The 25,547-nt window shown below is 43.2% G+C and overlaps 1 protein-coding gene across 11 annotated transcripts in view; it reads right to left on the reverse strand.

Annotated features, from left to right (window-relative positions):
• Nucleotides 1-22,948: 22,948 nt before the first annotated feature.
• The window catches only part of LSM14A (LSM14A mRNA processing body assembly factor), a 56,115-nt gene continuing 53,516 nt past the window's right edge, over nt 22,949-25,547 (reverse strand). For 6 of the 11 annotated variants that reach the window (XM_082437892.1, XM_082437893.1, XM_082437894.1 and 3 more), the window contains one exon: nt 22,949-24,051. In XM_082437892.1, coding sequence (XP_082294018.1) covers nt 24,009-24,051 — 43 coding nt within the window. In that variant the 3' untranslated portion in view covers nt 22,949-24,008. Of the gene's footprint in view, nt 24,052-24,998; nt 25,056-25,547 lie in introns of all 11 variants that reach the window. The other 5 variants (XM_082437897.1, XM_082437889.1, XM_082437895.1 and 2 more) reach the window with 1 other exon arrangement.

Consider the following 25,547-nt stretch of genomic DNA (forward strand, 5'->3'; position numbering starts at 1 on the left):
ACCGGATGGGGGCTTTAAAAGGGCCTCCTGGCAGGCTCTGACCTGCACACCCAAGCACCGTTGCTCACTTCACTCCAAGCTTCATGGTCCCAGAGTAATGTGCTGGAAACCACTCGTGCCTGGCACCATCTGGGCCCTTCTTTAGACTTCAGTTCAGGGCCAGGAGGTTCCGGAGACCTATTCAGCCATGCATGCAGTTTTTTGTTTTTTTTTTAATGTTTTTGGCTGTGCTGCGTGGCATGTGGGATCTTAGTTCCCTGACCAGGGATTGAACACGCACCCCCTGCACTGACAGCGGGGATTCTTAACCCCTGCACTGCCAGGGAAGTCCCGTGTGCACTTCCTATTGGAACTCAGTATGGACATTGCCAATCTTGGGGCCCCTTTGGTGGCGTCTGTGGTGCTCTGAGCACCAGGCTGTCTTGGACCTCTCAGACTTACCTGAGGACATCTTGTATTGTGGATATATCAAGTCTGCTTTGTGAGCACATCTATAACTATCATACTCACCTCCTAGAGGTTTGAACTATTTTCGTTCATCAAACGCACATACATATGGAGAGGAAAGGAAAAAACATCCATGTACCCACCACACAGGTTTGAGACATTTGTCACTTCATGTCACCTCTTTATTCCAAGCTCCCTTACACCAGAGTGCCAAAAAAGAGGATGGAGCCCACAGGTCTGGAGGTGGAGGCTGGACCTTCCTGGAGCCCCCACGTTCTCAGGTACAGAAGCTTTGACCCAGCTCTGCAGAGAGGTCTACGGTTGGAGACTCAACATGCACAGGGGGATCGGATGGTGCCTCAGAGACCACCAGACAAACACCTCAACTTGCCCCTCAGGAAGCCAAGAAGGCCCAGGCCAGGAAACAAGGCCTCTCCCTGAATCCACCTGCCCTCCTGTGTATTGGTTAAAGGCAAAGTTGGAGCCAGACCCCATGGAAGGGATGGGAGTCTCGGAGGTTGTTCTCTGGCAGGAGTGAGCAGAACAGGGTTTCAGGAGCTCCTCAGTGACCCAAGAGCTCTGTGTTAGTGAGATGGGCCAGAGATGCACCTTGGCCATGACCTGAGATGCCTCCCCTTGCCGAGGAAAACAAAGCCTATTTTCTACGTCTAGCTTTTATGAGGGCTCCACATTCCTAACATCAGAAGAGCGGCAGAATAGGAGCATCCCACATAGAGGGGCTCATAAGGGATTAGAGAACTGATCTTCTTAAACAGCCAAAGTTATTACTGTTGGCTTGTGTGCTCTTTATGCAGTCAAAGCCAGGGCTTCCAGGCTGGGCTTTTAGCTGTTGGCTTTAGTGGGCATGTCTGAAAGAAGGGCGTTCAGGGAAGAGGTTTTCACAGCCAGCCGAGTGTTCTTGGTGGTGATGGTTGGGGGGAGGGGGTGGGCAGGGGCAATGGGGTTGAGTTTGGAGAGTAACTTTTCTCCTTTACCTTATTGGTCTCCCTTGGGCCGAATATGAAAGCTGCAAGATGGGCTGTGAGCCCCAGGAAGGGTAGCTGCATTCCAGAATCCACAGCATTTGGGAGCCAGTCTGGAGCGGGCTGGCCAGACATTCTGGGCAGAGCAGCTGGCTGGCTGCTGAGTACGGAGAGACCTGGGGCAAGGCCAGTCTAGTCTATTGGGTGGTGTGCCCCAGGCAGGAAAGGGGGTGAGGGCAGCATGGGTCATGTGCCAAAGGGGAAACTTCTGCCCCAGTCTCCAGGTGGTCTCCCTGAGGAAGTCGCTCCGCACCCCTCCCTTTCCCCGTAACCATTTGAGCATCCTGTTGTTCTTCCTCCATTTCCACCCTCCACTGGCTGGAAATGGCTGTGCTGTGGCCAAGAAGCCCTTGTCAGGCTGAGCTGTCTGCTTCTGTCTCACCCCCACCTCTCAGATCCCAGGTTGCCTTTGACCCTTCTGAGGGTCTGGGGCTGGCCAGGGCCCTGGGAGATCCCTGATGGGTGGGCTGGACCCCAGGATTCCAGGCCCCTTCCCCTGCAGCCAGGACAGGATGCCTGGTACCACCTTAGGGAGCACGTGAGATACGTGCAGGCAGGGGGAGCTGCTGGGGGACTCCCTGAGGGCTCTTCAGGGTGTGGTGAAGCAGAGGGGGCTGGATGTGTGTGGGGTGGGGGAGGGGGAGCTGCTGGATGCACTAGGGACCACCCTAGAGGCTGTGCATACCACAGTTATCAGCTGTGAAGGTCTGCACAATGGAGATGGATGTTTTCCAGGACTCACAGACTGTCAGGGATCCAAGGACTTTTGAGCAGGAAAGGAAGGAAAGGTGTGCTGGGGAGGGAACCAGGCAAGGTTCTGGTGCTGGTGGAGCCAGAAGGGCTGCACAGCTTGAGGTCAAGTTATCCTGAAAACCAGAGGGAGCTCCAGTCCATTCGATAGCTGACAGACAGCCAAGGTCCGGCTCTCCTCAGGTTCCAGTATGTCGACCTGCTGATGGGCACCACCCTAGCTCAGAAGGTCTACGCTGTGGTCTTGGTCCAGAAAGATGTGTCTCCCAAGAACTGCGGGCGGGTAGTTTGCGGAGTTGATTCTGTGGCCTTGTAAAGAGTTCAAACTTGAACACTTGGAGTTCTGAACAATTAAATTTATGAGCATTCCCTCAGATTTGTAAATCTACAAGGGGGCCAAGACTGAGGGGCATGAGTCCCCCACATGGGTCCATCTGGTTGAAGAAACCAGAACTCTGTCCCCTTTCCTGAGTGTGGGTGGACTCTCCTTTTGGTTATCAAAATGTAATAACCCCAACTCACTGTCACTGAAACAAGAGCGGATTTATTAGCCCAAACAAAAAGAGCACTGTGGCCACTAGAATGGCTGTCCTTGGCAGCAGTCCTGATGCCTGGGAGTAACTTACAGGCTGCCACCCTGCAGCTTGTCTGCTCCCGCTGGGCTCAGTGGGAAGGAGCGCCTCAGGGGCTGTGTTGTTTCTTCCGTTTCTTCAACACATCATGTCAGAGTCCTCCGACCCGACGACTTTGAACTTGTTTAGGCCTCCAGAGATTTTTACACGTGGTTGTCCCTAGCTGCAGTTCATTTAGGGCATCTCAAATGGGTCTTCAATTTGTAGCAAGCAGGGACAGTAAAGCTGCCACTGGTTGAGCTTCCGGTGTCAATGTTGACTTGACAACCTTGGGCACTGGTCACAGAGCCTGGACTCCCTCCCAAGAGATCTGGGATACTCAGCTCATGTTATTTATTTATTTATTTGGTTACGTCGGGTCTTAGTTGCAGCAGGCGGGCTACTTAGTTGAGGCTCGCCGGCTCCTTAGTTGTGGCATGCAAACTCTTAGTTGTGGCATGCATGTGGGATCTAGTTCCCGGACCAGGGATTGAACCCGGGTCCCCTGCATTGGGAGAGCAGAGTCTCAACCATTGCACCACCAGGGAAGTCCCCTCAGCTCATGTTTGATGTAGGTGCTGGATGGTAGGACCACACAGATCAGACTCCCGTTCTCAGACAGCTGGCTGCCTCCCATGTGGAATTCGGGGCACCCGGTGTTCCAGCCAGGTAGGAGAGCAGTGTGTGTGAGTGGTGAACAGTGAAAGGGGTTTCTCCCCACTCACTCCACAGGGAGAAATGGGCTCGGGGCCCAGACCTCTAGTTTTCTCACTGCTCAGCAATGTTGTGCCTAACCTTAACCCTAAGCCACACAGCTGCCAAATATTCATGCTTTCCATTTAGGGGCAAAACTGGGCAGAACCAAATAACATTTTAAAGCCAAGTTACTAGAAATATTTGAGAAAAGGCTGAGTTTATAAACTAAAATTTGGCTCTTAACCTACAATGATTTCATTGCCATGAAACATTGCTGTTAGAGTGCAAAATAATGAACCATGCTCGCTCTGCACTGCAACAAATGAGTCTGGGCAGCTCTATCCAGTTCTGAGACTACAATGAGGCTCTCAGAAGGAGCTGATGAAACTAAAAGCCACCTTTGACTTATAAGCCAACACTTATAAGAATCACCAAGGAGGGAATTCCCTGGTGATTCCAGTGGTTAGGACTTGGCGCTTTCACTGCTGGGGCCCGAAAAAAAAAAAAAAAAAAGGAGATTGGGCTTATTGAAAGGGAGCTAGGTTGCCTTAAACATATATGGAGAACCCTGAAAGTGAAACTTTATCTCACATAAAGCCTATCAGATCAGTAAGAAGAAATGAGATTACTTCTCAAAAATCCTGTGATCTCAGCAAATTAGCCAGTTTCCACATCTGCATAGGCATAGTCACAGGCAAATCCAAGAGAACCATGAGTCCAGAAGCTGTCACAAGCTTGGTCTCCTCTCGGGACAGGTCTCTGGTTGTGGGGCTCTTTAAGTTGTTTGAAAGCATGAATCATGGACCTCCTCTTCCAGGAAGCCGTCTCTGAAATCCCCAACGTTATATTTTCCCAGACATGGTATTTATCTCACAGAACAGTTAAGTTTTGCCGCTCCTGGACTGTGAACTTCTATGATATTCATCTCATACCCAACTGTATCTCCAGCACTTGGCACCACATATAGCAAACAGCAGGCATTCATAAAGTAACTTGCTCACTTATTCAACAAGTTTCTAAGCACCCACCATGCGCCAGGCATGGTGCCAGGTCCTGGGAATGGAGTGGTGAATAAAACAAAAGTGATCCTTCCCCAAACAAAAATGACAAAAGGTAAAACATAGACATGCAAGCATAGTGAGGACATGTTGCAGTGAAGAAAAATAGTCAAGGAGAACTTAACACATTCTGGAAGGTCCTGAAAATGTTATGTTTAAACTGACATTTGAAGAATGAGAAGCAATTAGTTGGGGGAGAGACCTCCAGGTGAAAGGAATTGCAAAGGCCTTTGGAATTTGACTCATTTTGGAATTTGGAACTAAGGGAAAGCTAAGGGTAGTTCCCCAGAGACTAGATCATATAAGGCAGGCTGGGAAGGATGAAACTCTTTCTTAAGAGAAACAGGAAGTCGCTGGAGAGTTTGATGCAAAAATTTGTGTTTCCATAGCGCTGGGGTGGGGAGGGCAGAGGCAGAGGGAGTTATCAAGGCACTCAGGGGTCTCTGTGTGGTCTCAGAGGGCAGAGCAATGGAGAGAATCTAAGGTCCCCTTCCATATATCTTTTATCTTGATGTTTAATTTACATAAAATACACAGATCTTAAGTGCACAGTTCAAATGTTCACTTATGTACTGTACCCACCACCCCAATCAAGATATAAATTCTTTAGCAGGCCCTGCCTCCTCCAAATATAACTACTAATCTCCATCACCAAGGTTAGTTTTGCCTGTTTTTGAGTTTCATGTAGATGTAATCATACAGTATATACTCTTCTGTGTCTGGTTTCTTTCACTTATCATGATGTCTGTGAGATTTATTTATGTCGTGTAGAGCAAGATTGTTTTTCTTTTCACTGTATTCCATTGATAAATATACCACTATTTATTCATTGTACTGTTGTTGGACATTTATTTCCAGGTTTTGGCTATTATGACTTACACTATGAGCATTCTTACATGTCTTTTGGTGGACATAAGCCAATCACTTCTACTGAGTATGTACCCAACAGTGAAACTGCTGGGTCATAAATATACATATTTAGCTTTAGTAGATCCTGCCCATTAGTTTTGCAAAATGGTTATACCGATTTACACTCCTACCATTATAGTCTGGAACGCTCAGTTCATCCATGTCCTCACCAACACTTCACATTATGGTCTTTTTTTTTTTTTTTTTTTTGGCTGCGCGGCTTGTGGCCTCTTAGCTCCCCAACCAGGGATCGAACCCGTGCCCCCTGCAGTGGAAGCATGGAGTCTTAACCACTGGACAGCCAGGGAAGTCCCAACATCATGGGTCTTTTATGGCATCTCATTGTGGTTTTTTTTTTTTTTTTTGGCGGCACCCCTCAGCTTGGGGATATTAGTTCCCCGACTAGGGATGGAACCCGGGCCCCAGCAGTAAAAGTGAGGAGTCCTAACCACTGAACTGCCAGGGAATTCCCTCCTTGTGGTTTTTTTTTTTTTTTAATTATTTATTTATTTATTTATGTTTGGCTGTGTTGGGTCTTCATTGCTGTGCGAGGGCTTTCTCTAATTGCGGCAAGCGGGGGCCACTCTTCATCGCGGTGCGCGGACCTCTCACTATCGCGGCCTCTCTTGTTGCGGAGAACAGGCTCCAGACGCGCAGGCTCAGTAGTTGTGGCTCATGGGCCCAGTTGCTCTCCGGCATATGGGATCTTCCCAGACCAGGGCTCGAACCCGTGTCCCCTGCATTGGCAGGCAGATTCTCAACCACTGCGCCACCAGGGAAGCCCCCTCCTTGTGGTTTTAATTTGCATTTTTTGATGACAAAAAGTATTAAAAACCTTTTCATATGTTTATTAGATATTTATTAGACAGAACTTATTGTCTGTTCAAGATTTTAAAAATTGAATTGTTGGTCCTTTAAAAAAAACTGGTTTGTAATTCTTTATATATTCTGGATTATAAGCCCTTTGATGGCTAATATTCCATAATGCAAGTATCTTCTCCCAGGCTGTGGCTCCCATTTTCACTCTCTTGATATCTTTTGATAAAACAAATTTTTAGTCTTAATGAAGTCCAATTTCTCTTTCATGGTTATCACTTTTTTTTTTTTCATGGCTATCACTTTTTGTGTCTTTTTTGCCTACTCCAAGGTCTTGCATATATGCCCTTATTTTTTCTCAGAAATGTTTTGTAGTTTTGTAGTTTCCAGTGTAGAGATCTTGCACATCTTTCATTAGATTGCTAGATATTTGATTTTTTGGCGGGCTACTATTATAAATGGTAATATTTTAACTTTTCATTTTCTAATGACTTGTTGCTTGTGCATAGAGACAAGCAATTTTTGTAGCTGTTGATAATTCACCTATTAATTGCAGCAGTTTGTAGATAGGTTTGGATTTTATACATACCCCACTGTGTCATGTTAAAAATGATAGTTTTCTTTTTCCCAATCTTTATACCTTTCTTTCTTTTTCGTTCCTTATTGTACTAGCTAGGACAGCCAATACAATGCTGAATATAAGTGACGCTAACTGACACCAGTCACAAGAGGAGTGTTCAACATTTCACCATTACATGTGATGCTGGTGTACGTTTTTTGTAAATGTCTTTTATTAGATTAGGAAGTTCTCATCTATTCCCAATTTCCTGAGTTTTTAAAATCTCTTTTTGAAAGGCTGAAGACGGTGTGCACACCCAGTTTGTTCATGGGGGGTGTAGAGAGGATCCAATGTGAAAAGATGTCAGCCTGCTCCATTAGGTACCCTGGGGCTCATGCCAGCAATTGTTGGGATACTGCCAGCCTTTCCACCAACAGTCTCTGTGGCTCGTCATTGCCAGGTCATCTGTAGTTGGCTGTTACAGACATTACTTGCACCCACTAATATTGGTTCTATACTTCCCTGCCTCCTTAAGTGAGAACAAGGGAAGTTCAAGTTGGGATAATGCAAAAATGAACATGTCTGACAGTTCCTTTCTATTCCTGGGAAAAGAAAAAGCAGCTATCTTCTGACTGTGCTAGGAATAGACACCAGGACAGTGGCCTATCTCCGTTCAATGGAAGTCTGAAGACTGCAGGATTTCCAGATTTAAACCAAGTAGCAGCTGAAAGAAAAAAGTAAGCTGGCTTAGACACTAGGTATGTTTTGAGCATAAGTCATGACCTGGGATGATGAAAGCTGCAGAGCAAATCCATTGACAGTCTGGAAACCAGACATAGAGAGGCATCTGACCCAGGAACACATCCAGGGAGAGGATATAAGAAGTATGGACAGGCTTGGCATTTCTTTCTTTGTCAAGAAGCCCTCTAGATACTTGCAGAGAATAGGCCTGAGGTTCTGATCATTCACAACTACAGATAAACCCAGTGCCAGGTTACAGGCAGCTCCAAGGCCTAGTCCCTGCGGGAGCTGAGCTGGATCTCCAGGCTGTCTGGAGCAGCAGCAGTGCTGGACGCAAATTCACTGCTGCTGAACACCAGCTCACGGCCCTGCGACTTATTTTTACTTCTGTGACTCAGAGGCCTAGACCAGGACTGAGGCCTTGGGGAGAGAGAGGCCCTGCTTCGGGGTTGGCTCTTGCAAGCAGCAAGGGTCTGGCTGTTTGACACCATGATCACATCCATTTCAGACCATAGTTGCAGTGATACCATTGACAGTAGGACACAATCTCTTGAGGCCTCCATATTAGATGCCTTCTCTAAGACACGTGATATAATCTGGCAGTCAGATTTGTATTCCCAAAAATTCATTCTGGCTACTGCATAGAAAATGAATTGGAAGAGTGTAGTATGGGTGGAGGGTGACCAACGAAGAGGCTATTACAGTAGTACAGGCAAGAGTTGATGGTGCTGGACTTCTCTGGTGGCGCAGTGGTTAAGAATCCGCCTGCCAATGCAGGGGACATGGGTTCAAGCCCTGGTCTGGGAAGATCCCACAGAGTTGCCTCAGAGCAACTAAGCCCACGTGTCACAACTACTGAGCCTGCGCTCTAGAGCCCGTGTGCTACAGCTACTGAAGCCCGCGCGCCTAGAGCCCATGCTCCGCAACAAGAGAAGCCACCGCAGTGAGAGGCCCGCGCACTGCAACGAAAAGTAGCCCCAGCTCAACACAACTAGAGAAAGCCCGCGCACAGCAACAAAGACCCAATGTAGCGGGGGGGGGGGGGGGGGGTAGGAAAAAAAAAGGGTTGACGGTGCTTCACACTCGAGTAGAGGCAAACAGATTTCTTGTTCAAGACAGTAAACCAACTACAAATGTTTACCTTTTCCTTTAAGACTACATTAAATTGTCAGTAAATGACTAAGATGATATTTATAATATAAATAGAATTGGGCAGGGAGGAATCTGTGAGGTATTTTTCAACAAATTTGTAGATTGATTAGAGCAGATGAAAGAAGTACGGTGACCCAGGGCAGAACAGAGGGTGCTGTCGCCTGGACCACACCCGGGGGTGCTATTGTGCAGGAGCAGCCACTTGCCTGAAACTGAAATGCTTCAGACTCTGAAGCAGGAGGTACGACAGAGGGCAAGCGTGGGAAGGGGGCTTAGAAACAGGAAAACTTATCTAAGGTCTGTCTGCACAGCAAGCAGTGAACAGTCTTGTTTCTCACTGCAGTTAGAATGACCTATAATTAGACAACACACTCCTAGGAAAAACAAAACAAGTACAAGGAAGATTCTTTCCTGCAGGTATGGTGTTTCTGTGGATCTGGAAACATTGGCACCTCTGAACAAGCCCTCAGAGACCTCAAAGATAAAGATCACAACTTAGAGCATTTGTCAGATGACAAATCCTGGCCACACCCAGAGCTCCAGGGCAACTCTTCTGCTTCCTTCCAATAAGAGATAAGCAAGAATTGTCAGATATTTGAATAAAGTCTACTACAGGAAGTCTACTACCAAGATTAACAACCTTGGTTAAAAAAACTAAGAAACACAAAGGTTCGATTCGACAGTCTTTTTTTTTTTTTTACTTTATTTATTAAAGAAAATTTTTCTGGCTGCACTGTGCGGCATGCAGTATCTTAGTTCCCTGACGAGGGATCGAACCCGTGCCCCCTGCAGTGGAAGCATGGAGTCTTAACCACTGGAACACCAGGGAAGTCCTCCTCAATTGGACAGCTTTTACATTTGAGTAAGAGGGAGATCTAGTGAAAGAACAGGGTGGGTAACATCAAAGAAATTATCTAAAAAGTAATAAGAGAAAGAGCTAAAGGAAAGATACGAATCTTTAAGTCAAAAAGGTCTACATGGGAGTTCCCTGGTGGTCTAGTGGTTAGGATTCAGCGCTTTCACTGCTGTGGCCCAGGTTCAATTCCTGGTCAGGGAACTCCCACAAGCCATGCCGCACCCCTCCCCCCCCCCACAAAAAAAAAAAAAGGAAAAAACACATCATCTATCATGGGAAAAAAATCAAATTGGCATCAGACTTAGCACCACTGCATGTAAGATGAACAGTCAGCAATTGAGCTAAGAATGATTTTTATATTTTTAAAAGGTTGTTAAATTAAAAAAAAAAGAGGAAGATGTGACAGAGAACTTACTATCTGGTCCTGTATACTTTCTTTTTTTTTTTGAAGAAATTCACGTTCTTTTATTTATTTATTTTATTTATTTATGACTGTGTTGAGTCTTCGTTTCTGTGCGAGGGCTTTCTCTAGTTGCGGCAAGTGGGGACCACTCTTCATCACGGTGCGCGGGCCTCTCACCATCGCGGCCTCTCTTGTTGCGGAGCACAGGCTCCAGACACGCAGGCTCAGTAATTGTAGCTCACGGGCCCAGTTGCTCCGTGGCATGTGGGATCTTCCCAGACCAGGGCTCGAACCCGTGTCCCCTGCATTGGCAGGCAGATTCTCAACCACTGCGCCACCAGGGAAGCCCTGGTCCTGTATACTTTTTAAGAAAGCTCCCTAAGTAAGAATTCTAACAAGAAAATGGAAAACATGGCATCCAGGAAACTGTGACTCTAACCCAGGAGAGCAATGAAGAGAAATCCCAGGATCCTAAGTTTCCTGAAGATCTCGAAAGCAACATGTTTGTATAACCTTTCGCAGAATGGCCAAAGTTTATAGTACAATAGTCTCTAAGAAAAAAGGAGACTTCATAGACTAAATCAAATGATAGTTAACAGTTTGGAAAAACTTTATTATATGATGAAGGCAACAAATACAAGCACAAAAGAACATTCAGAAACTCCCGGAAAATCAAAAAGCTGTAGGGAAAATAATGGTCCAAGGAAAAAGTGGTCTAAATGAGATTTGAAAATTGGTGAGCTCAAGAAGAATGGAGTAGATCCCAATTAATAGAGGATATGAGAGAGAGCACAAGAGAACAAATACACACGTGCAAGAGCCAATCAGAAATTCTACAGATGGGCTTCCCTGGTGGTCCAGTGGTTAAGGCTCCACGCTCCCAGTGAAGGGGCATGGGTTTAATCCCCGGTCGGGGAATTAAGATCCCGCATGACGCCAGGTGCAGTCAAAAGAAAAAAAAATTCTACGGAAAAATATTGTGAACAAAAACAAAACCAAGATATAACACAAACTTCAGGATAGTGGTTTCCTTTTGGGTGAAGCAGAAATGGAATAAGGGAGTGGTAATACATAGATGCAGGTTGTTGGTAATGCTCTAGTTTTTGGGTTAAGTGACAGGTTCAGTTACTCATATTATGGGTCACATATCCTTTTGCATATATTAAATGTGAAAAAGGAAAAAGATAAAGGAAAAACAATCTAAAAATTGAAAAAAGGCAAGGTCTAGTCATGAAGCAAATTAAAATGTAGATGATCTTAAGAAACTGATGGAATCCAGAAAAAGACAATCTATTTACTCTTGATCATGGTAATATATATATATTTTTGAAAGGTACAGTATTTATGGTTCTAGAACTGTAGAGAAGGCATATCACTTGGCTCTGTGAAGAATTCTTATAAAATCATATCAGAATATTATTGGTCTTCAGCTTTTAAAGTCAACCAACATGTGAAAAAAAGGCAACTTTTGGTGGCGGGAAGAATAAAACATTCTGTAAAAAGGAAATACAGATAGGGTTTGTACTACTTGGCTCATCCATAAAAAATATTTAGTTAGTTGCAATGAGTATTACTAGCCGTAATTAAGTGTTATAGTAAGTATATTAAGAGGATACAGAGCAAGGATGTGTGAATTTCTGTGTGTGTGTATGGGGGGAATTAAGAGAGTAAATCTATATATCAGGAGGTCCGTAGTTGATAAACGCATGAAAATAACAAAGTAAAGAACAGTTTACACAGGCTCTTCCTACTGACATATTAACAAAAGGGGGGACGTGGGTATGGTGCGCACACACACATACACGATCTGGAGAGGGACACTTTCTGGAAGAATACGGATAAGCTGTTAATAGTATTTGCCTTTAAGGAAGAGAAGTAGACAAACTGTATACTATTTTGTTTCATTTGTAGTAACTATGCACAGGTATTATTGAATTAAAGAAAAACTTTTTTCCCTTAATAAAAAAAAGAGCTCCTGTAAATAACCAAGAACACTAACATCAGAGGAGACAAATAAAGAATATTTATAAAAAGTTCACAGAACAGAAAATATTAATACCAAACTCATTTAACAATGTTCAACCTCCCTCAAAGTGAAATGCATGGGGTACTGAAATAACACTTTTCGTTCATCAGACTGGCAAACGTACTCAAAAGTTTGCTAATGCCGTACTGGTGATTGTATAGGGTAATAAGCACCCTGAAAAACCAGTTGAAGTGTAAATTGCTATAATCTCTATCGAAAGGGACACAGGAATATTTATTAGAATTATGAAGTTATGTCTCCAGTTATCCAGAATCTCCAGTGATTAGTTTATCTTACAGATACATTCATCTATTTGTGAAATGACTCATGAAGGGTCATTCCAGCACTGCTCTGACTAGCAAAAATTGGAAACAACCTGGCTCCATGTGAAGAGGGTAACCGTAGGTCTGAGGGACAGTGAGAAAAGGGAAACAGCTTTTCATTGGAAATCCTATTAAATTATTTTTGAACTGTTTGAATGCATACATTAAAGCCTCAGCCAGAGGAACAATCCACTGAGGAGACCAAACCACAAAGGCCTCTGCAGCAGATTCAGTACTGGAAGGCTAGGCCATATGTTCTAACTATGAGGGAGCAGGGAGAACCACTCCGGGTTACTGCACTGGCTTCCTAACTGGCCTCCCTACTAATTTATTCTCAACACAGCAGCCAGAGATTCTTTTTATTTTTATTTTTTAAAATTTATTTATTTATTTTAAATCCAAAGATGTGCATTTGGAAGATATTCACTGACAATTGTAGCAGAAGTGCCAATTTTTTTTTTTTTGGCTGTACCTCGAGGATTGCGGGATCTTAGTTCCCTGACCAGGGACTGAACCCAGACCCACAGCAGTGAAAGTGCTCAGTCCTAACCATTGGACCACCAGGGAATTCCCCAGAGATGATGATGATGATTTTTTTAAATATTTATTTATTTTGGCTGCACCAGATCTTAGTTGCAGCACACAGGATCTTCGTTGCAGCACGCGGACTCTTAGTTGCAGCATGCAGGCTTCTTAGTTGCGGCATGTGGGCTTCTTAGTTGCAGCATGCATGCGGGATCTAGTTCCTCAACCAGAGTTCAAACCTGGGCCCCCTGCATTGGAAGTGCGGAGTCTTACCCAATGGACCATCAAGGAAGTCCCAGAGATTCTTTTAAAATGTAAGTCAGATTCTCACTCTTCCATTCAAAACCCTACAATTGCTTCCCATCTCGGAACAAATGACAATCATTACAGTGTACTCCACTATTCCTTCCCTGTCCAGTCTCCACTGACACTTTAACCTCATATTCTACAAGCCTCTCCTCCCTCACTCCACTCCAGCAATACTAGGTTCACTCCTGCTTCAGGGTCTTTGCACCTAAATTTCTTCTGCCTGAACATCCAATCAGCTTCTTGAGTCATTTCTCAAATGTCAGCTTCCTAACCTATTTTAAATTCACGCAGCAATCCACCCTCAAGCCCACACACCCTTTCTTGTCCCCCGCTTCTTGGTTTTTGATCCATAGAATTTAAGCATCTTTTTTTTGGCCACACTACACAGCTTGCAGGATCCTAGTTCCCCGACCAGGGACTGAACCAGGGCCCCTGCAGTGAAAGCGCCGAGTCCTAACCACTAGACTGTCAGGGAATTCCCTTAAGCATCTTCTTAACATACTTTATATAAATTTTACTCATTTCTCTCCTCCCAGAATACAAGTTCCAAGGTTTATTTTGTTCACTGTTGCTTACCCTGCAAATGAACTATACCTCTTCTACATAAGGGCTCAATAAAGATTTGTTGAATAAATAGTTTCCCCTTTTCCACAGAAAATCAGTAAAACTAAAAACAAAAGACTAGGGGTAGCAAGGGATGACTGATTGTTAGCATGACCGAGGGCTTTCATTATAAGCCTTTGTGAGGCATTTAGATTAAAACACATGCATACACATCTCTTACCAAAATAATTAAACGTTTTAAAAATAAAAGCGGTATTACATATATGTAGAAAGTAGAATTTGGGACTTCCCAGGGGCTTCCAATGCAAGGGACGCAGGTTTGATCCCTGGTTGGGCAACTAAGCCCGCGCGCCACAACTACTGAGCCTGTGCGCTCTGGAGCCTGTGTGCTACAACAAGGAAGAAGCCTGCGCGCCACAACGAAAGATCCCGCGTGCCACAATTAAGACCTGACGCAGCCAAAAATAAATAAATAAAATAAAATAAAAGTTAAAAAAAAAAAGAGAAAGAATTGATAGAAATTGGTAACAGGCATGAAGCTGGTGCAGAACTGAAGATAAATGGAGTGTCAAAGGTGACTTCCACATTTCCAGCACAGTCGGGTTAGTAGATGGTGTTGCTACCTACTGGATCAAGAACACTGGAAGAAAAGCAGAGGGAAGATCATCACTTCAGTTTGGGGAACGTTACATTTGAGAGGCTACTATAAGACCTTCAAGCACAGGTATCAGGAAGCAGATCCAGGGACTTTCCTGGCGGTCCAGTGGTTAGGACTCAGCGCTTTCACTGCTGTGGCCCCAGGTTCAATCCCTGGTCAGTGAACTAAGATTCCACAAGCCTTGCGGCTCGGCCAAAGGAAAAGTCAGATCCAGACTCAGAAAAGATCTGTGCTAGATAAGTGAATGTGAGAATAACTCCGTGTAGTTAAGGCCAGAGAGAGTATGCAGCTTAAAAAGAGGGTGGAAAAAAAAAAAGCAAACTTATCTGGCAGGACAGATAACAAGATCACAAAGTTGGTTTTCCCAGCGTGAGGCTTTTCTGGATGTGCTGACCCCTGTGATTTCCCCAAATGTGGGAAACTCCACTGCATAACTTGTGGTAGTGTTGTGTGTGGGGAACAGAAGGGAGAAGAGAAAAAAGCTAAAGTTGAACCCTGAGGAACACTATTAATTCAAAATGGGGTGACTGAAGAAGTAGAATTAGGCAGGCCGAGGAGCAGTAGCTAGAGAGGGTGGGAGGAAAAGCAGATGACTATGGCAGCCAGGAAGACAAGAGTATTTTCAGAAGGGAGAGGTAGACTGTATGGAATGCTTCTGTAAAACAAGTAAGAGAGGAAAACTTTGAAAGGCTCACTGGAGATCATTAGTGACCTTACCAAGAACTGTTTCAGTGGTGTATGAAGTAGAACAAGTGGGTTAAGAAGTGAAAGGGAGATCAGGCATCTAGATAGCTCAAGAGCTAAGGAGGAACTGGTAGGATGTAGGATTCAAGGATAATTTTCTTAAAAAAGAAGTCTGTAACAATAAATGCTACATAGTTACAACTATAGGCATACTTCATTTTATTGTGCTTTGCAGATATTGCTTTTACAAATGGGAAGTTCTGTGGCAACCCTGCATCAAGCAAGTCTATCGGCACCATTTTCCCAACAGCATTATTTTAAAATAAAGGTACAGGGCTTCCCTGGTGGCGCAGTGGTTGGGAATCTGCCTGCCAATGCAGCGGACACAGGTTCGAGCCCTGGTCTGGGAAGATCCCACATGCCGCGGAGCAACTAGGCCTGTGAGCCACAACTGCTGAGCCTGTGCGTCTGGAGCTTGTGCTCCGCAACAAGAGAGGCCGCGATAGTGAGAGGCCCGCGCACCGCGATGAAGAGTGGCCCCCACTCGCCACAACTAGAGAAAGCCCTCGCACAGAAATGAAGACCCAACACAGCCAAAAATAAATAAATAAATAAATAAATTTTTAAAAAAGGTACATACATTGTTTTTTAGGCATAATGCTATATTATTGCACATTTAATAGACAAACGTACAGTGTAAATCTAACTTTATATATACTAGGAAAGAAAAAAATTCGTGTGACTCACTTTATTGTGATATTTGCTTTACTGGGGTCTGGATCTAAACCTGCAATATCTCCAAGTTACGTCTGTATATATAAATATATGAATACTAACACATTAATATGCTATATAATATGCTAGCATTATAATTAAATGCGAATGGAAAGGATCCTTTATCAAGGAAGAAGTTGAAGACACAAAGAGGTAATTCAGTAATGGGAATTGTGGGAGTTAGGGAGCCAGAGCACAAGCAGTTTTTTGATACGTGGTCTTTTCTCTGTTTTTAAAGGAGAGCCAGGAAAAGGCTGGATGCATATGTTAGAGAGTGTGGTAATTGTCTGAGGCAGTTTCCATCCAATGTCTTCTAGTTCTCTTTGAAGTGGATAGCAGGGCCATTTGCTGACTACAGAGAGGTGCTTACAGAAAAGTACTAAGTTTTGCTGGCAATGTTGAGGGCCAGAGAGAGCAGTAATCAGATTTAGAGTGGTACTAATGTATTCAATTGTGATTCTCTTCTGCAGGACACAACCCTCTGAGTGAATACGAACCATGTGGATGGTTGGATGCTTTCAGGGTTGAAGTTTCTCTAGGCAAGAGCACAAAAAGCTCAAAAGAGGAGCAAGGGAGTTTAAGGTTATTTGTAAGATAATGATAGTTCAAGGAGTCTAGGCTGGCTGGAGATGGTGGTAGGGAAAGTAGAAGAAAGATGGAAGCTAACGAATCCAAAGTAGAAAGATTCCTGACCTGGAGATCTGCACCAAGCTAAAAGCAGTTACTGAGCAAAGGAGTGGTTAGGTCACTCTATGTGTGTATGTACTTATTTATTATTTCTTGAGCAAGCCAGTTGGGAGATCAAAGTGTAGGGTGTCTAAATCCATGATTCAGAGATGATGCAGTTGAGGTTGATGGACAAGGTCCAGGTGTGTCTACAGGTTTGGGCGGAAGGAGGTGAGAAGAAAAGGTCAGAGGGAAAGGAACAGGGGCCAGGGTGTAGGATGGGTCCAGTAAAGTTAACACAGCAGGCCTGACTCCTATCCTTTATAAAGACTGCTTACCCTTGGCTGACATCTGGAAACTAGGATTTGAGGAGGGTTTCCATCATTCCCAGAACTGGTAAGAGTGGCTCACTGTGCCTAAACTGTACAGTCAACGTAGTGTATTTGTGCTTTACTTCTGGGAGTCTGGGATTTTAGTATGTGCCACGCAGAAGATGCCTAAATAACCAGACCCCGATCAAAACCCTGGGCCCGTGAGCCACAACTACTGAGCCTGCGCGTCTGGAGCCTGTGCTCCGCAACAGGAGAGGCCGCGACAGTGAGAGGCCCGCGCACCGCGATGAAGAGTGGCCCCCGCTCGCCGCAACTAGAGAAAGCCCTCGCACAGAAACGAAGACCCAACACAGCCAAAAATAAATAAATAAAATTTAAAAAAAAAGAAAAATCCCTGGGCCCTCAGTTGCTGATGAGCTTCCCTGGTAGACAACATTCCACACGTGTTGGAACAATTCTTTGCTGGGGGAATGAAGTACATCCTCTGTGACACCACTTTCAAAGTCCCCTCTGAAAGTCTGAGCCTGGTTTACTCCAGACTTCGCCCATACACCCTTTCCTTTGCTCAATTTTGCTTTGCATCTTTTTGCTGTAAGAATCATAGCCATGAGTATGATTATCTTGGGGACTCCCAACACAGATGGGTAAGCAAGCCACACAGATGAAGTCAGATGGAAGGATGGAGGTATAGAGGAAGAGAAAGGAAGGAATAATTTTTTTAAGAAGATGGGAGTAATCAGGTAACCAGGAGAGCGAGAGGATCACATAAGCCTGAACGGAGTTAAGTAGGGGTTTTACCAGAAAGGGAGCGAGCAAGGACACCAAGTCTACATCCTGAACATAGGTTTGTAGGGCAAGAAATACTCCAGTGCTGCCACTGGGAAGGGTGGTAGGTGGAGCAGCGTCCTTAGGGAAAAGGCTAGGCCCACAGAGGAGGATTAACCCTGCATCTGCTCTAACATACACACCTGTGTCTACATCTATAGCACATCAGGGTTTGCTAGTACTTTTTTCTTAGTTACAAATTCCTTGCTGTCGCACACTAGTGGGGAGCAGCACCATAGCTGGGTACTACCATCTTTCACAATATTCCAAGTCCTTAAGAGGTATAAGTCAGTGTTCCTCTTACCCACTCTAACTTCAGCTTCTCTTGTGGAGGAAAAAACTGTGTCAGCATTATTTTAACAGCCAAAAGCTAGAAATGACCCAAATGCGGTATCAACAGCAGAATGGATAAATCGTGGTCTGTTAACACAATGGAATATTACACTGCAATGAAAACGAACGGTCCACAGCCAAATGCAAGAATATGGATGGATCTCACAAACACAATGTTGAACAAAGAAGCTAAGCACAAAAGCGTATATGCTGTATAATTCCATTTATGTAAAGAACAAACACAAGCAAAAGCTATCTAAGCTGTTAGAAGTCAGGATAGTGGTTACCCTTGAGGGGGTGGGGGCTACTGGAAGGGAGTTTTAAGGGGGCTTCTGGGTACTGTTTACATAGGTAATCATGATATGTGTGCTTTTCTGTGTGCATAATCATACTTTAAAACAAAACAGCGCTACTCAATACACGAAGTGAAAAAAGCAAGTTTCACAATAGTACGTATACTATGAATCTATTTTTGCTGAAAAGCACATGCCTGTACAGAACAATGCCAGGTTGAATATATAGCCAAATAGTGTTACCAGTGGTTAGCCCTGAATGGTGGGATGGTAGATTTTCTTTCTTCTTTTATCTATTTTTAAAAACCATCTTCCATACTGCCCATATCCTTTTTACAGTGTATTACTTCTACAAAAATGAAACTATACCTCATTCCTTTGTAAACTGAAATCTGCAAAGCTCCAAAACCCATTCTGGGACAAAAGAAATGCTATTAAACACTGGGGAATGGAGTAAGGGATAACTGTCACCCAACAAACCCATTAAAAGAAATTTACAAAACAATTTCAGCACAAGCAAAATCCTGAACTGCAATGTTGGGATTTGCATTCTCATCAACAATCCTGTGTGAGGCCAGCACCCGAGGATTATAAGGATTAAGTGAGTACCAGGATAACAGAAGCACACTCCAGACATCTAGTAAACATGTTCCTGTTCTCTGTGCTGGGATGACTGTAAGCCATTCACTGGAATTCATTACAGCCTCGCCTTGGCCCAGGCTTCTCACACTTCCTCAAATTGGCATTCTTGGCTCTCCGCTCTTCCACTCCCAGGCTGCTCTTCAAGTTTAGAGGCAAAGGCAAGACTCTCTGGGCCATGAGCTCCTTGCTGGCCGCTCTCAGTTGTTTCTGTGCACCTAAACTATGAGTCACTCTGTGAAAGCCTTATTATTAAACTGAAATGTGCTTTGGCCTCACAGAGCTGCTTTGTTTCTTTATAAACCACAATACAGACACCAGTGCATTTTAAAGCATTTCCCTAAAAATCAACATTATGAACTAGAATCAGATTCAGGTTGATTTTGATATGTTTATGAGCTAAACCTGAAAACATTTTTATCAGTCAGCCAAGTCTGTTAAAATACGAACCGAACTGGAATTTAAAGAACACCCACATAACGGGCACAGCTTGGCACCATCACTGAGAACAGAAACCACATTAGATTCACAGTCTCATCATGTGCTCTTGGAGCCAGATTTCAAACTGTCTCAAAAACCACAAGCTCGCTTTTACTAACCCTGGCTTTGAAGAACAGGATAAAAACTTCTGCGTCACTCCTCCTCAGGAGGCTGGTTTGACCCCCACAAGAGCAGGGCCTGGGACCTGCGTCTTTAGCTTCCCAGTGTACACACTAGCTGACTGGCTGGCTGCTGCTGGCCTCCAAGCCTCTGCTGCTCAAAGCTACACTCTCCCTTACTTCCCTCACCTGACTAGCTCCTATGCCAAGAAGTTGTCCCAGTGTCTCTATATTGGGAGAAGCTAAGGCAGCCTGCTCTGAGCAAATCCCCATTAAGCACACCCAGATTCAGAGATTTACGGTGCTACTTTACTTCCTTAAGTTTGATTCCGATTGTACTCATACTTGTCTTTTTTTTTTTTAATGTTTTTAATTAATTAATTATTTATTTTTTGTCTGTGTTGGGTCTTCGTTTCTGTGCGAGGGCTTCCTCTAGCTGCGGCAAGCGGGGGTCACTCTTCATCACGGTGCGCGGGCCTCTCACTATCGCGGCCTCTCTTATTGCAGAGCACAGACTCCAGACGCGCAGGCTCAGTAGTTGTGGCTCAGGGGCTTAGTTGCTCCGCGGCATGTGGGATCTTCCCAGACCAGGGCCCGAACCCGTGTCCCCTGCCATTGGCAGGCAGATTCTCAACCACTGCGCCAGCAAGGAAGCCCCTTTTTTTTAAAAAATTAATTAATTTTTATTTTTTTGGCTGTGTTGGGTCTTCGTTTCTGTGCGAGGGCTTTCTCTAGTTGCGGCAAGCGGGGGCCACTCTTCATCGCGGTGCGCGGGCCTCTCACTGTCGCGGCCTCTCTCGTTGCGGAGCACAGGCTCCAGACGCGCAGGCTCAGTAGCTGTGGCGCACGAGCCTAGTTGCTCCGCAGCATGTGGGATCTTCCCAGACCAGGGCTCGAACCCGTGTCCCCTGCATTGGCAGGCAGATTCTCAACCACTGCGCCACCAGGGAAGCCCTGTCATCTTTTAAAATCACAAAGTAGGTAAACTAAGCAAACTGGTTGACATCTGAGCTCTTCTAAGAGCTCACTCACCTTCATTACTTTATTCTGTGACACTCTCCCCACTGTCACTACTTAAACCAGCTTATAGTCTCTGAATTAACAGGGCAGGGGGATCCTGTAACAATGAATCCAGACATGATTAGATGTGAGCTATTACCATAGGGCTGTGCAGAAAGAGTAGCTTTTCTTTCAGGCAGACAACCCATGGAGACAGGGACAAAAGCCATGTAAAATTGAGACACAGAAACAACCAACACACACTCATTTCCTATATGCTAGGAACGGAGCCTCGGTACTCAAAGCAGCCTAACCCTAGAGGAAACAAGTCTCAATTTTCCTGTTTCCCCTTAGATTCTGTCCTGCAGAAATGCTCCCCTGTTCCATCTTCATGCTGGAGTCACAACTTGGATATACTGAATTTGGAAGGACAGAGAAATGATAAAATAGTTCTACATGGAAACATCACCAAGGCCCTTACAAGGAGGGGGGCTAGATTAGATGAGTCAGCTGCGATGTTTTAAAATTGGCTTTCTAAACCTGGCTGATCAGAACTACCTGTGGGACTTAGGCAGATTCCCAGGTTTCACTGCAGAACTTCAGAATCAGACTCTCCAAGTGCGGGGCATGGGAATTTGTACTTTAAAAAAATGCTCCTCAGGTGATTCTGGTATGAGATTTATGAACTACTGACAGAGAACAGGATGAAATGGTAATTCCTATGTGATAATGAGTTTCGAAAATGTTGACAGTACTCCTGCAAGTAAAGTCCTTTTCCTTTTATATACCATGTAAAGATTCTTTAGTAAAGTTTTATTAAAAATTTTGGGGGAAAAATTAATTCCCCACTCATTGTCTTTCCATGTAGAGGGACTTTAGTCAGTATTTCTCAAAGTGGAAGGGTCACTGCTGCACTTTGGGCTGGATAATCAATTATGGCACCGTCTAGCACAGCACAGAACATTTACCATCCTGGCCCTTACTCTTAAATGCCAGTGGTGGTCCCGAGTCATTGTGATAACCAAAACACCTGCTTTCTCATTCCTAAATGCTCCCCGGATGTCAGTTCACCCCTGATTAAGATCCATTGAGCTGAATTAACATTCCTGACCACTCTCCCTACCCCTCACATTAAGTCGTGCTTTTGGAAGGAGAAATGGTCTATCCAAAGACAAGTTTCAGCGGAATCAGCCCTTCCCTTTTTCGCCTTTTGCACCTGCTTGCCCACAGAGGGTGCATTCTAGCCTAAGGTTTCCAGCTTGGCCTGTGCCTGGTTGGCTTAGTCTCCTCACATCATGGATTGTAACTCAGGAGCTGTCTGTACTCTAGGAGGGGGAGAAAGGGCTTCCAGCTTTAAACACAACACTGTATAAATCCTAGGAAAACAAATTAATTTAGCTATTTTAGGGAATATAAACATGACCATAATTCCATTCTTACATGTTAAAGATGCCCTTCACTATACTTCTTTCTACTGTAAGAAAATATTAGTGTTTAAAGAGAAAGAACTTTGACGAACATTTTTTATTGAACAGTTTTATTCTGTCTTAGAATGAAAACCTTTTTAATATTGTAAGGTGCACTGCAGGTATGTCATGCTGCCGGTTATTACTGGGGTACCAAATGCCCTAGTCAATGACCCAGAGGGCTTGGAAAATGCATGAATTCATACTTTCAGAGCATGTAGAACTGGTATTTACAGTTTTTTTTTTTCAAACCAGCCCAGGACATCTCAAATAGTCTACACAGGCATTGCCATAGCACTTGCTTTGATGTTCAGAATGCCTCAGAAATGTGTTCAATGCCATGATTTGTGGGTCCTCCAAAAGATTTTGTTGTTAAAATGCAAGCAAACAGTATTAAACAATATTATCTAAACTATGGCTGCCAAGTACTGGACCTTAATAATGAAACCAAATTACAAAACATTTTCTTGTAGAGCTACACAAAAGATATAAAATTAAAATTAAAATAAAAAATCTCAACCACCTTTATATACTCCAATTCTCCTACAGTGCAGTTTTCCATATCTTTATCACTACTGAATATTTTAAGGAGAAAGTTAACAAAAATCAAAATAGATAAAAGTATTTAAACTTTGGATCCCTTTATTCCACGGCCTTCATAAAAACACAAAGTGGCCAGATTTTTTTTTCCACTATAGCTTAAAATATCAAAAAGATTTACTAATAATTTTAGCAATGAACTCTATACTGAGTCATTTGTGGGTCACAGGCCTAAGGACCAGTGTTATGATATCTTATAGGTTGCCAAAATAATTTCTAACACTCTGAATCCTCTTGAAATATAATGGAAAGAGTCAATGTATCACAACAAAATTCCAGGCATATCAGGAAGAACAGGTTAATTGACACCTAGTTTTATTGTCTTAAAAAAGGGGGGGGTTACTTATTTGAAAATACAGCTAAGTACATTCTTATCTATGATTATTTACATTTGTATACTGAAAATATCTATTATGTGGATAAATCCTGTGATATGCCATTTGCTACAAAATAAAGTTCTTACAATGAGCATAAGTAATTTACCCTTTTTAGATAATGAAAGAATGTATCAAATCTTCATTTACCTTCCAAACATTTAAAAAAAAAAAATCAAAATCAACAATCTTAAGCCTGAAAAGCTATGAAAAAAAGACCCACCCATACCTCTGCTCTTCAGCACATCAACTTCTGCAAGGACACAGTATGTTTGCTGACTTTAAAATGTTTATTCTTTAAAAAATTAGTTGCTTTTTATACAGCTATACAAAGTTCTTAATGTTTCTTTGGCAATGGAATATAATGGAATTTTACAACTATATAAAAAAGTTACCTTTGCCTAAGAAACAGTATTTACTGTGTGTACATAGTTGACTGACAAAATTCTCTACCATCCAGCACCCTAATTGACGAAGTAAGCTACCTCAGAAGGGTTATTACAGGATTTCCAAAAAAAGAAAGAAAGAAGGAAAGAAAAAGAAAGATATAGACAGACACACAGACACATAGACACACAGACCCTTCCTTCTGTGGCTCAAAACAGTATCACGGCCCTATCTGCAGGCAACTCACAATAATTGCCAAATACAATTTAGTGATAAGAAAAATCCTTTCAGTGATGAAAAAATACTTATAAGTTCCACTGGAGTACTGCTTTAGTTTAACTATACATAAGAAATTACTTAACCTTCTGCTATTCCAAATATATTTAATGCTCATTTATTAAGATGAGCCTTCCCTCCCACCCCCAAAATTAACTGTATTGTATCTTTGAAATTAAGCAGAAAAACAAACAAACAAACAAACAAACAAAAACCCAGTGCTGGTGACAAATATACAGCAAATTCACTTTTTCATTCTTCTCAAAGACTGAAACCAATTCTCAGGACCACGAAGAGCTAAAAATCCATCTATTTTCAAAGACTTGTTTGCAGACTATGCAGCAACTTTGTTGTCTTTCTAAAAAGGAAAAAAAAAATTAGCTCATGTTTCAAACTATTGGGGTTTATTAGTAAGTATTTCTTTTAAATTTGCTTTAAGTATATTTTTCATAACCTTTAAATATATCCTCCTCTTACTTTCATGTATAAATTCGTTTCACTGATTTCCAGGAAACACTTTTTATAACTTACACACCCAGCAGTAGCTCATTATTTGTTAACTGTATTTTCCAGTTAGTAGAGGTTAAAGCAGTGGTGCTGTGGGCTTGTCCTAGCAAGAAGGCCCCCTGCTAAGATACAGGCACACCCTACTACCTTTGGTGCTGTCCTAATAATTAAAAAAAAAAATTAAGCCTTCAACATAGTAGTCAAACTCATCAAATACAACTGACAACATATTTTGGAAGAAGATAAATAAAATTCCCGAGTCTTTGATATCTTTACTAAGCAATAAAATATCCAGGCGGTAAAATAACATTTCTCTTCTCCAGTTTCATGTCAGGAGAAAGCAATGATTTGGAAATTCATTTCAAAAGGACAACATTTAAATCTGAAATAAGTTCTGAAAATCAGAGTGCTGCCTGGGAAATGTTTTTAAAGGCAACCAGGGAGAAAGCAATAAAAATCTCAAGGAGCCTCTAGCTTTCCAGTGAGATTAATCCTAAACCAAATGACTATACACAGAGCCAAGGGCTTCTTTTTTCCTCAGGACTAGTTGCTACCACGTACCTGATTTTTACTGCTGATTCTCACCCTGCCTGTTAGATATACACACTGCCTATGTTAAAAACTTAATTTTATCTGCATATACAACACCAAACCATTTGTACAATGTTATTAAATTAGAATACAAATGGCATGGTATAAGTTGACGCAGAAAGAAATAAGCTGAAGATGATCCTGATGTCTGTCGCCCACCAATGCCAACCTTCACATGCCCTGTTTTTGTTTTTGTTTTTTTTTTACCTTTCAGAAAGCTGCATGATCAATCCAGACCTTTTAGTGTTCAAAAGCTGTGATTTTCTGAAAGGTAAAAAAAGAAAGCGAGAAAGAAAGGGAAAGAGGGAGGGAAAAGGGAGAAGGAGATAGAGAAGTAGCAGGAAGGAAAGGAGAAAATAAAAGGGGAAAGGGAGAGAGACAGTACCATGCTGAGTCATTTCAGATACCTTGTCATCTCTGAACCCTCTCTGAAGAAACACAGACTCAAATGAAAGGCAACCTGTCTCACCCACCATGGCGGCTTAACCTCCTTAGAAGCAGCGTATAAAATAGGAGTGGGCCACTCTCTCATTATCCCCAGCCTGATCTCTCAGCCCCCAAAAAAGAAAGAAAAGAAAAAGCACCATAGGACCAAACTCACCACAAGTTTATGTTTCTAACATTATCCTTAAGGAAAACTCAGAAGCCAAAGAGTAAATTTTGGCTAAGCTTATACCTAGATCAAGAGAGTTAACTCCTCTGGGTCCTTGGTTTCCTAACTATCTATTGGAGTAGGGTGGGAGAGAAGTTCTAGTT

The sequence above is a fragment of the Balaenoptera physalus genome (assembly GCF_965194825.1).
Source record: "Balaenoptera physalus genome assembly, chromosome: 19".
Taxonomy (NCBI): domain Eukaryota; kingdom Metazoa; phylum Chordata; class Mammalia; order Artiodactyla; family Balaenopteridae; genus Balaenoptera; species Balaenoptera physalus.